We start from the raw sequence: 17,804 nt of genomic DNA on the forward strand, positions 1-17,804 counted from the left end.
TAGCCATTATGTCTATTGCTCATAGATAGCCCATTTTTTTGTAATTGTCTTTAATCCTTTTCTAATCTGACAGCCATCACCAAGACTTGGGGCACCTAATGACTGCAGGGAAGTAATTTTGTCTGTCTTGAATCTGCTGCTAACCAATTTCATTGGGATAACCCTAGGCTATTGTATTTGAGAGAGAGAGAGAGAGAGAGAGACTGACTGCTGCCAGTCAGTTCAGACATTGTTGACCTAGAATGGACCGGTGATCTGATTTGGTGTAGAGCAGCTTCCTGTGCTATATTTAGAAAATATTTTGGCATATTTTAGATAGATGTCTTTGTAAGCTCCCCCGAGCCTTCAAAAGAATCTTGGATACAAATCTAGCTGTCTAAATATAATACATGTGCCACGTTCACCCACTTTTTTGAAAGTCTGTCTTCAGAAGAGTAGAATTTAATTCAGAACAAATCTGTGTTAATGTTTCTGTTTCATTGTGAGGGTGTAAAATATGCTACAGATTAATTGTGCCTCATTTTTAAAAGATGAGAGCTGGCAATCCAGTCTGGTTGCATATCATATTATCATTATTAAGAATGAACCAAAGAGAGAGCATAAAGAACCACTGTTACAGCATGTTGAAAGCAGCATAGGAGTAGACATTATCATTGAACTTGTTCCGAAACATTACCCAAAATACATATTTTTCCATAAACTAGCCAGGCTGGTTTGTGTTTATTCTTTTGTAAGAAGTTAGCTTAATCATAGCTGTTGTTGCTGTTGTTTAGTCGTTTAGTCGTGTCTGGCTCTTCGTGACCCCATGGACCAGAGCACGCCAGGCACTTCTGTCTTCCACTGCCTCCCACAGTTTAGTCAAACTCATGCTGGTAGCTTCGAGAACACTATCCAACCATCTCGTCCTCTGTCGTCCCCTTTTCCTTGTGCCCTCCATCTTTCCCAACATCAGGGTCTTTTCCAGGGAGTCTTCTCTTCTCATGAGGTGGCCAAAGTATTGGAGTCTCAGCTTCAGGATCTGTCCTTCTAGTGAGCACTCAGGGCTGATTTCCTTAAGAGTGGATAGGTTTGATCTTCTTGCAGTCCATGAGACTCTCAAGAGTCTCCTCCAGCCCCATAATTCAAAAGCATCAATTCTTTGGCGATCAGCCTTCTTTATGGTCCAGCTCTCACTTCCATACATCACTACGGGAAAACCATAGCTTTACTATATGGACCTTTGTTGGCAAGGTGATGTCTCTGCTTTTTAAGATTCTGTCTAGGTTTGTCATTGCTTTTCTGCCAAGAAGCAGGCGTCTTTTAATTTTGTGGCTGCTGTCACCATCTGCAGTGATCATGGAGCCCAAGAAAGTAAAACCTCTCACTGCCTCCATTTCTTCCCCTTCTAATCATAGCTACTATGGCCCAAATTTTCTCAATCTATTCAGATATAGTAGGAGATATGCTCCACACACACACCCCAGCCCTTGTTATGTGAATATACTGATACTGGATTCTTCATCTTGTCCCCTGAACCTTGTAGAAACACTTTTGCCATCCAGCATCAAGGATGTGTGTGATTATAGATCATACCCTTTTGCCTAGAAACCATATCTCTTAATTATGTTTAAGCTGGGGCTGGTTTTGTTTACTCAGTGTTGAAAGAAAGACACATCCTAAGACAAGTGAGGAACCTGTGAAGCTGCAGACTTTGTTGAACCTCAGCTCCAGCCAACATCTCCAATAACCATGGATGACTGAAGTTGTAGTCCAGCAACATTTGAAAGGTCATAGGTTCCCCACACCTGCCTGTCATTATCCTAAGAGGAACTCCCCCACCCGGTTGGTCCAGGGGCTAAAAATAATTTCCATGCTAAATTCTGGACCTGAGGCTCTTTGCAGCATTTCCTCCTGAACTACTGACATAGAAATAAATACTTCTGCATTAGCAGTAGCCTTGAGCACCATGAACTTTGATTTCCAGATAAGATGGGTTTTGTTTGACAGACCAGTGGATCTTTCACTTCCGATTTCATAACTTCAGCTGTAGATAAATTTACTATATCTCTGTAATGTGCCCTGTATTCTCTCTGAAGATAAATCTAGGTGGGTGGGTTTTTAATCTTTTGCTCCTGTAATTTCTGAAACAACTTCGTCTGGATTCAGCAGAACTTGTACACCCAGTGGCTCACAGATATATTTTGAAGTCTCTCTGTGGGACCTAACCCTTTGCTTCTTTCCACCCTTTTCCCTATCTGTACTTTCGCTCTACATTTCATTACAGAAGCTACTGATGGGAGCCTGACTTATTGAATGACCACAAATTTTATTTGGAAACAGATTTCTTTAACTATCACTGGACTGCATCTTTAGTAGTGGTAACAGATTGCTAGTGAATGTAAAACTATGTATGTGTTGTGAACTTGATATGATCTTGGAAGCCTTATGTTGGGTGTTTTGCTGCTGTTTTACCCAAAGTTTCAGTAGAAAACTTAACTGAAGCTAAAATGCTTCAGTTCAGTAAACCTTTCACTGGTCATTTTTCATTTAGAGCAATGGCTCTATTTTCCCTGTAAAATCAGAGATCTGAAACGGAGCGTAATTAAATATAGGAGCCTCAGAAGACATCCGTTAAATGTGTAGTTGGGTTACAGTCACAGACAAAGTATTATCGACCTGGTATTTTATATAAGGGAGAGCTGAAGGTTGTTTGATAGCAGAAGTCTTTGTTTGTCATTGCATTGGCCCTTAGTACTGTACATCATTAAACAAGGTAAGCCATTTTAGAAAATAGCCTTATTTGATGTTGGAGCTAAGACGATTCACTTGGAAGAATATTCTTACCTAGAAAAAAGTTGCACCATTTGAGAATAATTAGAGTATAAAGTGCTATTGATGTTAGGCATTTGACTCAAGAAGATGAGCATTAATCTGTCCAACCATTCGGCACTTCATTGCTGCTTCATTGATGGAGAACATAAATAATTGGGTATAAATGAGACTTTGCTGCCTTGTAGGGGCATGCCTCCTTGTACTGATTATGTAATGATTTTGCTCTGTGCAAGGGATAGCTTATCTATCATCTTCTGTAAGCATTGTACTGCAAGCATCCTCCTTTATTAGCACAGCCACATCTACCAGCCAGGAGCATAGGAATCTTCCTCATAGCAAAACAGACCATTGGTTTCACCTTGTTCACTAGTGTCTTCACTTGACTATTCAGACAGGGGACATTCCCAGCCCTATCTGAGGTACTGAGGATTTAACCTGGGACATTCTGCTTGCAAAGCAGGTGTTCTACCTCTGAATTTAAGGCCCTTGGGAACTAGTTGTTAACTGCTTTTCATCCTGTTCTAGTAAAGCATCCCTTTAAAGCTTTTCGTTTGTCATATGCTTACAGTCTGGCTTAATGATAACTAACCCATTATGTTTCCAAAGGTTTCTCCTCTCCCACTACTCCCCCAGAACAGAAGACAAATGTGCCAATTTCCCCCATTAATCTATATATGTAATTGGTGGCTGCCAGTCATTTGAATATTTTATAAAGGGGTGCCATATTTCAACAAAAACATCCATATCGGATACATTGCTTAGTTTCTCAAAGAAAGCAATTGTCCATCCATTCTGTTTCCATTGTATGATGTTGATTTTAGGAAGGCTTTTTTGTCTGTAGCTTGTTCCAAACTGCTTCTTCAATTTCTGTTCTTAGCTCCTTTCCCCAATTTTGTTTAATAGTCAAGCATTGTCTTGCAGCTGGCTTGCATGTAAGCTGTGTAGTGCTTTATAGACCATAACCAGCACTTTAAATTGTGCCCAGAAGCAAACCAGTACAGTGGTATCTCGGTTTACGAACTTAATCCACTCTGGAAGTCTATTTTTAAACCAAAACCATTCTTAAACCGAGGCGTGCTTTCCCTAATGAGGCCTCCCGCTGCCGGTGCCCTTCCACCGTTTGGATTCTGTTCTTAGACCGAGGTAAAGTTCTCAAACCAAGACACTATTTCCGGTTTTTCGGAGTTTGTAAACCAAATCGTTCTTAAACAGAACTGATCTTCAACCGAGGTACCACTGTATTTGACTTTGCATCATTGCTCTATTTATTGGCGCTTCAATGGTTGGTTGAATTTATTTGTGGGCCACCATCACAAACCTTTTCGGTAGGGTAGAAATATAGTAAATGAACAGATGAAAATGGTTGTCATTCTAACTCATTGAATACAGAATGTATAACCTTTTAAAATGGCTTTTGCATTCTTCAGATCATTTTAAACTTTTAAAGCTTAATTGGTTACCAGCAATAAAATCAAAAGTTTTCCAAATTTATTATTCATTAGTGCTGTGGGTTAAACCACAGAGCCTAGGGCTTGCCGATCAGAAGGTTGGCGGTTCGAATCCCTACGACGGGGTGAGCTCCCATTACTTGGTCCCTGCTCCTGCCAACCTAGCAGTTCGAAAGCACGCAGTGCAAGTAGATAAATAGGTACCGCTCCGGCAGGAAGGTAAACGGCGTTTCCATGTGCTGCTCTGGTTTGCCAGAAGCGGCTTAGTCATGCTGGCCACATGACGCCGGCTCCCTCGGCCAGTAAAGCGAGATGAGCGCCACAACCCCACAGTTGCGACTGGGCCTAATGGTCCGGGGTCCCTTTACCTTTACCTTTTAGCAGCTTCAGCAAACAGGAGGAAGAAAAGCTGAATTATTTGATATTAATAATTCACACTTGGCATACTAGGTTCCAAAATATTGAATGTAAGGGAAACCATGCAATCAGCAGCTCTTAACAGCAGTCACACGTTAGTAATCTGGTGTAGGTGGCAGTTTCTAGAACCAAGACAGAATTTTGTTGGAGCTACATATGTTAAGATAAGTGTAGTCAGGCACTGGAATTATGCATAATTCTCAATTAGGTAGAGTATGTGGGTGTCTAGTGTTTTGATAGCTTAATAACTCTCAAGTTCCAATTTGGGTTGCCTTGAATAAGTGACTTCATGTTTTGGCCATTTAAATTAACTTCTGTTAAGTGTATTAAAACTGAAAACACAGTTCAGATGTGAAGCTTATAGAAGCAAGAATGTCTTGCACTTCTGAGTTGAGCATCAAGGGTCTTGCATGTAGCAATATAAGATTAGCAGAGACACTGTGATGCTACGTCAGACTAGCAGTTTGAAGTGCCTGATACTCATACCACGTTACAATCTTCCTCTCCCAGTTTGCTCCCACAATGCAACTTGGAAGAGTTGGGTCTAAGGGAAAGTGGCTTTCTTGAAATACAGAAAAATAGAAATAAGAACTCACTGTCATAAAGAGTATAAGCTGCACCTTAAATCTTGTGCAATGTACAGTCACTATTCTGTCTTCCCTTGAATTAATTTCCTCTCTCCACCTTCCCACCCTGCAACCCACAAGACTGAGTTGTTAACATTAAGCTTTTTAAAAATATTGGCCCCTATAATATCAAATACACCTGCAGTGTTTAGTCTTTTATTTCTGGAGTAAATTCCAGCACCGCATCAGGATTTTGTTTGTTCACTTTAATATCATTGCATTAATTGCATCATTGTGTTTGGACAACAAGGTATTCTGAAAAAAAGGACAAATTGGTATAGATTGGGCCAGTTGCTAATGGACTTCTGCCATCAATCACATGTGAACAACCATTACTAGCTGAGATGTAACCATTACATTACTAAGGTGCTGCTTATGAACAGGAGGACAGCTAACCAAAGTTTCTACTCTAACTACCTCATAAGCATCTGGCCCATGGGGCCAAAAAGATTCCTCCACCCCCTTTTTATGAGAAGATCTCCAAGGGGTATAGTATAACACATGTATTTCCATTTGCTAAACACACACACACACACACACACACCCTGTGGTTAAAGTTCTGATGTACCAAATCATCCAGTGGTATGTTAGCATTTTTGCACTCTTCTGTGTTCTGACTTCCTGCGTAGCTTTTCTTGATCTGATTGTGTACAATGAGGTCTGTTGAAGGGGAAAACTACAGTCGGCAGTAGAATTGCTTATCTTCAATAGCTCAGAAATTTCCACATTTATTTTTATACTTGAACTTTCTTTTAACCCAGAATGACCATTGGTTTTCTATTATTATATTTAAAGCTTTCTCTTGATATCTTAGACTGGAATGTTTTATGAAGTGATAATTTCTTATTGTTAAGGGGATTTGCTTTTATGTTTGCTTCTGTTATGCACAGAATATCCTCCTTTTAAAGGCTAATATATGCATTCTCTGTACCAGTAATAGGCAGGGTCAGAAGCAAACGTGGCCGAAACAATGAATGTGTATTTTAGTTTTGTACATTAGGCTACTTTCTGCATCCATTCCACACTCCTTTCTGTCTTCCATCCAGAAAAGCAATAGGCATTATTCAAGCAAAGGCCATTCAAGGACTGCAAGCAGAGAGGCATTATCAGAGTTCAGGGCTGGAGTGGGGCGGCATGGGGCCAGGCTTGTAGAACCATATTTGGTCCATGGCCTAATGCATCCTTGCATGGTTGTTATGCTAAAATGAAGTTAGGATATATTGCATCCTGCCATAAGGCCTCAAAGTAGGGGCAGCAGACAAACATGCAGTTGCCTTATGTAAGGGTCCTAAAATCATAGAGTTGGAAGGAACCCTGAGGATCATCTAGTCCAACCTCTTGCAATGCCAGGAATATGCAGTTCTCGCCTAGGGGGATCGAATGTGCACCACGCTCTACCAACTGAGCTATCCACTGCTGATCCATCTAACCAAGTACCGTATCAACTGGCAATGTCTCTCTTGGGTAAATGTATTTCCCATTCCAGCCACCTAATATCCCAGAAGTTAAGTCTGCTTAATGTACAGAATAGATGTCAGGATTTGAGCTTTTGCCACCTGCATACAAAACTAGTATCCAGCCATTGAATTTTGGCTCTTCTCCATGCAGTGGTTAGTACTGGTGGCTGTCAGTCGGTCAGGAATCCTTGCCGAAATATAATTGCAGCATCTGTTTCTTCATTTATAATGAAGATGCTTGGAACAAGTTAACTCTACATAAGTCTTGACAGATCATTGTTTTTGCCTTTTTAGGCATTTTAATATGTTCAAAGATTTACTGCAGTGTGTAAAGAGCTATAACTTCAAAAAGAAGTAGGTCTCTCTTTTTGTCTTAACAATTTTGAGTACATTGTTTGATCTTGCAGAGTGAACTCATAATGTATGTGTAGGGGGATAATGCATACAGCAATTCATCACACACTGGGGGAAAATATCCATGAGTCATCTTGGTAAATATGCTTGGAGCATATATGGACCTAGGACTCATCTTGAGTCCTCTCCTCATTAATTGTTTTGCAGACACACTGATGGTCACTTAAGTGAATTCCATACATATGGAGATGTCTCATGAGGAAAACGAGTGCATCGATTTGCTTCTGCACAGAACTGAGAACTTGCCAGCATGCTTCTAGAATTCCAGGGTTCAGTCCAGTGTTTCCCAAACTTGAGTCTCCAGCTGTTTTTAGACTACAGTCCTCTCTGACCACTGGTCCTGCTAGTTTGGGATGATGGGAGTTGAAGTCCAAAAATAGCTGGAGACTCAAGTTTGGGAAACCCTGGTCCAGTCTCTTATTTGGAGACTTGGGTAGATAAGGGTACAACAGAAAAATATGGCAGTATTGAGAAGGTGCATTTTCTGAGAATGTAAAACTTTGGCACCTTCAAACTACATTTATCATTCTATGTACATTCTATGTGCTTGTTCATTAACACATTTGTATTTGTAATTAGCACACCTGCAGTATTCCTGAGGTGAGTGCTGCAGACATTTTGGTTATTTTCTTATAGATGTGTTAAGTGGTGCCCAGGTAGAGAGTTTCCCAGTGGTTGTGCTAAATTCCCACTTAGAGAGAGCCACCTGGCCATCACTCTTACCTTTTGGCAGATAGTAAAAAATCTGGCTGCTTTTTCCAGCAGACGTTTGTATCGGTCATGGTCTGAGATGGAGGTTTCATGTAAGCTGTCATTCCTGTGTGTTTTACAACTGAGGGGTTTTTTTATGACTACTTTTGAGAGCCATGCTGTAGGAAAGCATTTTATACATTTTTAATATACCCCAAACTTAAAATATATTGGGTGGATGGCAGCTCTCCCTTGCCTTTCCCTCCTCCCATTCCACTGCCAGATTGCAAATAGTCTGGCATAACATACACAATCAGTGTTGCAGAAATTTTATTTCTAGCCTACCCCTTATGAACAATGTCAGTAAAATATTAAAACATAATAAATCAGTGTGAGAGAATAGTCACTTAGATACAAAATACTGTGCTCTACAGTTCCTCATACCTGCTTAGCAGCGTAATCCTATATGTGTAAGTCCAGCTGCATTCAGAAGGGCTGGTTCCCAAAGTATGTATGCATAGGATTGCTGCTATGCTTTTTAATGGCTGAAGTTGTATGTTTGCAGAAAATCCTCAGGTTTAGACTTTTCCAGGGATGGAAGTTCAGGACAGTTACTGAGTGCTTCTGAATGTGACGTGAACTACTCAGTACATGGACAGTATCATTAACATAATTATGTTATTGTTATAAGTTATATGTTTATATGCAACAAATTGTTAAGCCTATGCAAGTGGGTGGGTGTATTCTTGACGCCTTGTATTTTTGTACCACTTTAGAGTCAATGCTGTGCTTGTATTTCAATCTCCTAATGGCCCATTCCTATCAGGAAGAAAGATGAACCATGTTGCATGATTGTGGTCTAGTCTCAAGAGGTACAAAGGCATGAATGACTGCCCTGCTGCCATGTGAAATAAACACCCAGTCTTCTCATCAAGTGAAATTGGGGTGGAGGGCAGAAAAAGTTGAATGCTATTATCTGGGTTTTGACGTACAGACATTTATGTAAGAAGGCAGCCTTTCACAACCAGGTGTCTTCCATATGCTTTTGACTACATTTCCCATCAGCCCCAGCCATCACAGCCATAGGTTGGGGAAGACTAGGCCTCAGTTTTGGACCTCAGGCTAAAGGAGATGTAATATTCCCTATTATCTACCTGATCTTCCTGTTTCTAGATTTCAAGAGATGTGCTGATAATTTATCTATTACTTGCTCTACTGAGAAGCTCTGAACATTTTCTTCTCTTCTGAAGCTTTTTAAAATTAGCAACTCCATCATGTGTTGGTATTGTTGTAAGCAATGTGCTAAATAGTTATTTTAGTGGAATGCTAAACATTTTCCTTTTGAGTTAATACTGTTTTGTATATTAAATATATTTGTAGGAAGGGATGAAACAATGGAGTCTGTCAGACCATCTTTCCTTGATTATTTTGAGCAAAAAGAAAAAGAGAACCGGAGAAACAACTATGGAAGGAATGTTCCAGAAAGATATTCCTCCGATTGGAGAGTACCTCAGGATGGTGATTATGAATTCGTAAGTAAAATACTTTCAGCATGTTCTAGAATCATAGTTTGCCTTTCTATTTTTTATTTTTTGTAGAAAAGGAGGAATAATCCTTAATCCCAGTAAATATTTGAAACAATATAAAGGTGAAAGAAAAAAATGCATAATACTTTATTATTACAAAGAAATGCTTCCTTAAAACAGACAATACTGAATTGCTTAAGATGTAGACAAGTAAGAACAACAAATGATTTAACTTGGTATCCTGAATGTATTGTGAGCAATACATAATAATCGTTCAAATTGCCTGTGAAATGAAAATGGTGTTCTGATTTCTAATCAGATTTCAATCATATGGTTTTGTTCAGTGGCGTGGGTTTAAAGCTGCATCACAGTTTAGTTAAATCCTTTTTTTTATTGCACATTTTGTCTTGGTAAGTATATGAGAACCTAAATGCTAATTGATTTGGGCTGTTGAGAAGTGTAATTTATCTCCTTTGTGACAATTACCCATACCTTTTTCACACCCCGCCAATCTCAAATAGCATAATGGTAAAGGGAACTCTTTTCCTTTTTTCTTATGCCGTGCTTCTGGCTAAGGAGCTTGAGAAGCTACAGTAATTTTCCTGTTACTAACGGTTGTCAGCTAGGAAATGTGTTCATGGTGATGGGGATTTCTAATGCAGAAGGCACTTGGCAAAAGAAAAACACTGAAAAACTTTATGTACATGACCGTCTCTTAGTTACTGCATGGCTCTGCTTGCTGATCACTACTGTTACCTAACCACTTTCAATATGAGAACCCCTCCTATACTCCTTGATTATGTGGAGGGAGAAAGCAGAGTTGGAAGATGGGAGATAATACGTGCCCAGGCTACTCATTCCTCCTAACAGCCTGGCACCATGTGTGTATGCTGGGAGCAGTTGGTGGAGTAGGCAGGAAAATGGCAGTATTAATTCTGTATGTCAGCCCTCCCCCAACCTGGTGCGCCCCAGATGTTTTGGACTGGGAGACCATTATTCCTTATCTTGCTGGTTGGGGCTGATGAAAGCCACCTTAATGGTTGGGGCTGATGAAAGCCACCTTACATGGGCAAGGATCGTGCCCTGTTGGTATCTAACCAGCAGTTACGTACTTGAGATTTAGTACTGCCATTATAGGCTGTAATACTGCTGAAGGAGCAACGTAATTCCCAGCCAAAGTATGTGTGCATGCGTAGTGTGTCGTATTGGCAAAATGTTTCTTCCAGTGTTAAGACACCATCTCCAACCCCTGTCACTAACTGCTTGTCACATTTCTTATTACTTTTTTTTTTTTTTAAAGTCACCTTGCCTCCATAAGCCATTTGCCACATTGCAGAGGCATATAGGTAGCTGCCCAGTCCATCGAGCTGAGAATTGCCTTCATTGACTGGGATCTCAGACCGAGATCTTCGCCATAACTTGGTGCCTGATCTCATTAACTGGAAATGCCAAGGATTGGTCCTCAGATACTCCTCTCCATGAATTCTACCATTGAACTGTGGTTCCTTCTCATAGTTTTCACCTGGCACTGTCCCCCCCCCCCCCATTCCTGCACCATACACATAGCTGTCAACTTTCAGATTTGAAAATAAGGGATCAGCAGCCTCGAAAATAAGGGATCAGCAGCCTCACCAGTCCCGGGGTCAGTCTACGGGATATCTAACAATCTGGGATAGCAGCGGGAAACGGCGCTGGAATAAGGGGATTTCCTACAAAAAAAGAGAAGGTTGACAGCTATGACCATACAGTGGAAACCTGTAAAGATGGAAGTCAACTCAGCTTACTGTGAACAATTGTTGCAAGCACCACATTGCTTATTTAAGATGCAGCCTTGTCGTGCAGTATGGCGTAGTATCTGAAAGGATAAAGCAAAATATTTGCATGGATCTCTGCAGGTGATGGCTGTTCCTGTGTGAGAGTTGTGCTTAGAATTTTCAATTACAGTAATCTAAAGCAGTTGCAGTAATTCAATAGCAGAGGCTTAAATACCATTGCACCAGTGCATGTAATTAGTCACGTACTGTAGCAGATTTAAATAAATTATGCTGCCCTTTTTATCCTGAAGGGTTTGCTCATATGGTGTTCCCTCCCCATCTTCGAGCTTACATATACTATAGTTTAGATTTTATTACTTGAAGCATTGTTCCTTACATTTTTAATCTTCTTAAAACATCCTTAAGCTTAATTGGGTCTCTTTTTTTTAAGTTTTGTTTATTTGTCAGTTGGGAGATGTCTGAAAAAACGCAGGAGGTTAAAATGTCACTCAGTGCATATTTACCCAAGATTGTCATGGAAATTGAGTGTTCACTGTGAAGAGTTGTATTGCAGTTCTCCGAGAGCCTGCTTGTGTAGAGAGAAACATAAATGATGCCTCTTTATGTTTACCGAGTTTGAGGCAGTTAGGCTTAATTGAATGGCTTTTTCAAAATGTAGCTAAATTTGCCCCTTAACTTCCCTTCAGCATGACAAACTCTGTCTTGGCTGGGAGAAAGAAGGTAATAACGGCTGACTTCATTCCTAATTATTTGCAAACCTTAAACCATAATACAAGATGTGCTTGTTGTTCTTTTATTGCATCTTCATCTCCGTCAAAGTGGAGGCACCATTCCAGTATTGCTGGTCTGGGATGTGGATCTAAGGCGGCTGTTTTCTCTGCCACAGATTGAGTGACCTTTCAGTATGTCATCCTTTAACTGAATTCCCTTTCTATATAAATGAGATCGCTGAGGATAAATCTGTTCTAAAGTATAATATACTTGGAGGCTGAAGTGGGGAGCCCTTCCCATCACCACAGTTTCATGAATATTTTGCATTGTCAGCCATGTTGGAAACAGTCGAGAGAGTTTGCTAGGGGCTTTCCCCAAAGTGTATTTCTTCCTTTATATGTGTTATTCAAGTATTCCCCATTTAGGGTGTATCTGTCCTGATCAAAGTTGTGCTTCTGCCTAAATTTCAATAAATCATAGTGGCAGAAGAGGGCATTATCTTTCAAGCATGGGGAGAAACCTCATACTGGCATTGCTCCTATCACCGTGGAAATGACAGCCTACCACAGTGATTCACTCTGCCATTCAAAGGAGCTCAGATTTGGTGTGTATTATGCACACTGGGTGCAATCTGGTGCAGATTTGGCTGCTGTCACTCATTTGGAGGTGTTTTGACAAGGCTGCATATATACTGTGCACCTCCAGTTCATAGCATAAGTGTAGAATGTAATGTTTTGAGAGAACACACGTTACTCATTTAGCCCATATGGTTGTGCACATCAGCTGTGAAGAGACTTAAAATTGCTTAATGCAGTCTTTGAAGCTGTTTCGGGCTCAGCTTCAGTGTGTGTACCCCTCACTCTCCCCACCCACTGAGGGCTAATCACCAAACTAAATGTGGCATATTTTACATAGTTGGCAATTGCACAAGTTTTAGAAAAGTAAAGAGTAGGTGGGGATGGGGCTGTTGATATTGGGCTTCCCATTCCTTCCATTTGCATTGGTAGGAAATCTTCCATTGGTATCATTGGAAGCATTTCTACTAATGCAAATAGTAGGCATGGGGTGGTAGTGTGTGAGCTGGATTTTGGACCACAGTGGAAGTAAAGTGTTAAAAACCCATTTCACCAGGATCCAGGTCCTACCCGCACAGATGCTATTTAAACTTCTTTTTAAAAAATATGAGTCATGTCACATCCAGTTTGCCCTAAATAATCCTATCCATTCTCCACACATCTGGAACTGGGGGGTGGAGAATGTTTCCAAGCTGAAGAGCTATGGACTTTTGAGTCCTGTAATCTGAGGTTTTCACATTGTTTCATGCTTAGCTCCATCTGTGACCTAGTGGTGTTCAGTAGGTTTTGGGGAAAAAGGGTGGCATTAATAACCTTAGGCTTGCAGCATTTTGTTTGCGCTCTCAACCTTTTGTATGCAAAACTGTGCTTTCTCTGACATTCTCTCCCACTTAAAAGTTTTCCTTTTTTCGGTTAACCTCCTGTATAACTGGAACCCTTTCATCACAAACATTTGATATTTGCTTCTGGTATGCAAGCAGTGCCATGGCAAAGGTCAAATGGTAAGGACTTTCTGCACATTCTAAGATACCTTGGCTGCTTCATAACATGCTCTGAAGAATGTTAATGGTTTTGCCAGTTGTACAGAGGAAACATCTATTATCCTTTCTGGAAATGATTTATAGTGAGCAACTGCAAGAGGCCGAGTGATTTATTGCTTATTGATCAATGAAAACATGCTCTGGTTTACAATGACTGGTATGTCTGCTGTGTTACAGGCCTTTGTGCTGGCGTCATTTGTCTTCTGAACAAGTCAGTATCATCTCTCCCTTTCCTCAAATAGTTGTATTTTTTCTCTTCCGAACTCTAATGTTGGACGGCATGTCGGTAGCTTAGAGCTGATAACGTATTCCTTCTCTAACTCTTGTCAATCCTTGTTTGGTGATTAGCTCCATCTAAAGTTCGGGCAACATAGAAACAAGACTTTTCCACAGGCAAAGGGTCTTCACGGCCAAATCAGTAGCATTTATTTCATTCCACGTTTAATTTATATACTACCTTTTTATATTACTACACACAAGGTGGTTTACAAGCTGAAAAAACGAGAAAGATCAATATGATCCAAACCAAAAATGTCATAATGGTAACATAACTTTAAAAGAAACAACTTACGGTACATAAAATAAAGTAATATTCAGCAATCCATTAGAATATAATAGTACACATTAAAACTAAAAATAAGCAAATGATAACTAAACAGAAATTCACTCTTAACAACTGCAATAAATAATTTCTAAACTATAATCAATAAAAATAGCAAGTCACATGGCAGAAAAATAACACAATACAACTTGAGAAGCAAAGACATACCGGTACAACTTGTCAAATTACTATTTTTAAAAATGTCCATGAACTCCTCTCTTCCCAGCTGCTTCTGATGTTCCTAAAATCATAGTTTGGGCAAGGCTCCTAAGGCTGCAGGGTGGGTGGAGGCAGGTGGAAAAAGCCATTGCCTGATGGGCAGCGGGATTCACATAGTGGCTCAGTTTATGCTTTATAAACGACGAGTTTTATATTAGCACAGAGTTTGGCCGAACTCACCATGGCGCTTCTCATGTTGTTACTCCGGAACTAAATTTCCTTCTGTTTGTAGCTTGCTCTTCATTAACCATGACAGCTTGCAATTTAAAACACACAATAGATGGGGTTCATAAAACCATTACTGTATGAAAGCTTTCAATATTATCAAATAGAAGTGCATTGGCCACAGTTCTAATAATACAGCAAGCAAGACCCCATTAGTGACTGGCCTCATAACATCACCCCACCCCAGAAGGCTGTTTGAAGAGGCATTCAACTTTTGCCATAAGCTAAACAGCAGCTCACACTGGAGGGTTTACTATTGAGAGATTCACATGTAAAGAATTCTGCTAGCAGATAGATGCATACACAAAAGTGAAGCATTCCTTTTAGTATACTAGGTGTTTTATAACTAAAAAACCAGCGCTTTCACTGTACAATATCTAAAGGAATTTCTGTCCCAACATTTCTCACTGGCAGATTATAGGGAGAAAAAACATAGTTTAGACACCTGCTATATTTGCATTTGGTTATCTCTGTTTAGACACTATATAAAAGCTTCACTATCGTGTGCATTTTTATTAATAACTTTGCATGGTAGCTTCGTATTTTAAACTAGAGGTGAATAGATAGATGTGTCTGGAGTATAGTTTGTGTTAGATTATCCTGTTTATCAGTGGGACAGCTTTTAAAAATGAGTACGCTATGATGCATCCATAACTGAGGAGTTTTGTCTTCCTGCATAATACTGAAATTTGAGAAACAGGAAGCTTGAGATAGGATGGATCCTTTAACTAATATTAGTCTTCCTCGTGAAGGTAGTTCTAAATCAAAACTTAGATGAAAATGCATTGTGCTGAAATAGGATTGTATCCAGTGTAGTGCTATTTTAAAGTCACTTAGTAATGTACTTGTTCTGTTGGTGAACAGTTTGCTGCTTCCTTTGCATGAGCAGAAGCAACAAACTAGGACTCATGGCTTAGCATTAAATCCAAACAGGAGATCATGGTGGTTTTTCACCAATGGAATGAGCCATGATTGATAAACCAAGAACAACCTTTTGCTTCAAATGGTGGTTTGGAGCAAAAGAAATCCATCGTCTTCAATTTGAACATAATTCTAAGCCAGAATTGTGGTTTGGTGCTCATACGGATGTTACATCATTGGTTTACTGTGACATGTGAACACAGCTATTGACAGCTCTTCACTTCAGCTAGATTGTTGCAGTCCCATCTATGCGGAATCAAGGCTGTGCTAACAGGAATAAAAAGATCAAAATTCCGCACCAAGGCAGTTCTAACTGTATGCCAAGAAAAGCAGATTTCTGCTATCCCTTTAAATTATGCAATTTGTATATCTTTGCTTTGACCTTTGCATTTTTCTGCATCTGCTGATCATAACAGGGGATAAGGAATTTTTGGCACTGAAATAAAACTTTCAGTTTTTGAGATTACACCAGAGCTAAAAAAATATAGGGCTTGGAAACGTGGTTTATCCAAGCTGTCAATCCTGTATGCACTTCCATTAAACTCAAGCGGCTTGTATAGGATTGGAAAGTAATGAATTAAGATTACAAACGCTGCTTTGGCATGATTAGTTCTTCATAAGGTAATATTGTCCTCCACGCCAACTCTAGTTCTTCTTTTGAGAGAAGATGTTATTTTGCTTGTTGCTGAATCCCAGCTGCAGACACACAACTGCTTCAAACTGCATCTCTGATATACATCAGGTTCCTCATATATGTATGTACCACAGAAACGCCGGGCTCCATTGCAACCCACAATGGGGGCACATCACTTTTAGATTTAGAAAATGCTTTCTGCCAGTGTTTGAAATTGGAAAAAGTCAGGTAGCTTAGGGCTTGAATTGTTTTCAGTACCTACTGCCAAGGATGATTATTTTCCCCTTCCATCCCCTTCCTTAACTAGGCATAAAAATCCCAGTTCATAAGACAGACTCATCAGTCAAAAGTTTTTCTCTTCATAAACGTGACACTGATCAGATTTGTAAAAGTTTTATGCCTTTATTGTTGCTACTGATGGTATAGTTTTGTAGTGTTCAGCAGTTTTAGGATTATGAAGACTCTTTAAAACAAAGTTGCGTGCAGGATTCTAAAAGAATAAACTGAGAGACTGTTATATTAAGAACATTCTGTTCTCCCTGTGTAGACTGATAAGCTGAATTCGGTAACCCCAAGCTTACACAGCACATCCTTTAGCTCAGTGGGATCATCAGTCCAATATATTCTCCTGCAGTTTTGATGGAAATGAGAGTGAATTGGATGGAGGGGTCAAAGAATCACTTGCTGCTTGTGAGATAGAGAAATAGGCCTGGGTAGTGTGTGGGAGATATGGTTGCAAGGTCTGACAGTGGTTCAGGGCTCCGACTTGACCTTGGTGAGCCTGGCTTCCAATTAAATGCCATTATTGAGTAGCAGTGCCATTGAAGCAAGATGGAACTTTGGGATTTTGTTCTGAGGGGATACAACAGCAAACATTCCAAGCACAAAGCAATGAACCACTGAGTTTGCTTTTTGTTTTCCTTCCCAATCAATCATTGGTTTTGCTAAACAAAAATTAAATGTAAAAACTCATTTTGGGGGGATTCAAACTCACCATATTTGAATGCCGCTTTTTCTTCTAAGGAACCTCGGTAGTGTGCATTATAGTATATTGTTCGTCACAACAACTTGCGAGGCCAGTTGGAGTGAGAGACAACACTTGACCGTTCCTGCATTGGCTCTCCATTAAAAATAAGTTGATCTCATAAGAGGCCTAGAAGAGCATCACTTCATCTTGTGTTCTGGACCATGATTGTGAGTTAGACCTATTTCTGGAACCACTGTCAGGATAAAAGCTAGCTGGGCATTCCCAGAATGCAATAATATGCAATACCAGTAAGCCATAACTTTAAATGTTCGGGTGAGTAGACCTATGTACTTTCCTTAGGTACCCAGGAAGCTGCCTGATACCACTTCAGACTATTTGTCCACCTATCCCAGAATTCTCTACTCTTACATGTAGAAGCTTTCCAAGGGCTCAGGCAGGGATCTTTCCCATCATCTTCTACCTGATTCCATGTTGACTCGAGATGTCATGGGTTAAACCTGAGACATTGTGCAGTCAAAGCATGTGCTTTGTCTCATGCAGAGCCTGTCAGCACTATGGGGAGCTGCAGCCGTCACGATGCGGGTGCAAAAGATTATGCTTGTTTGTGCTTGTAGAGCTGGTGGCATGTAGGAAAATGCTCAAACTGAAATTTCATAGAAGAGAAACTATAAGTTAACAGACAAAACACTGTAATGAGGGCTGAATGTTAGAGCGAAAAGTGCCAAG

General features: G+C 40.1%; 1 protein-coding gene across 2 annotated transcripts in view; it reads left to right on the forward strand.

Moving 5' to 3' along the window:
- STK4 (serine/threonine kinase 4) overlaps positions 1-17,804 on the forward strand; it is a 59,881-nt gene that overhangs the window by 23,155 nt on the left and 18,922 nt on the right. For both annotated transcript variants that reach the window (XM_081011336.1, XM_081011335.1), the window contains exon 10: positions 9,244-9,395. In XM_081011336.1, the coding sequence (XP_080867462.1) occupies positions 9,244-9,395 (152 nt within the window). The remainder of the gene's footprint in view (positions 1-9,243; positions 9,396-17,804) is intronic.

This window comes from Podarcis pityusensis, assembly GCF_964106645.2.
Source record: "Podarcis pityusensis genome assembly, chromosome: 6".
In the NCBI taxonomy this organism is placed as follows: Eukaryota; Metazoa; Chordata; class Lepidosauria; order Squamata; family Lacertidae; genus Podarcis; species Podarcis pityusensis.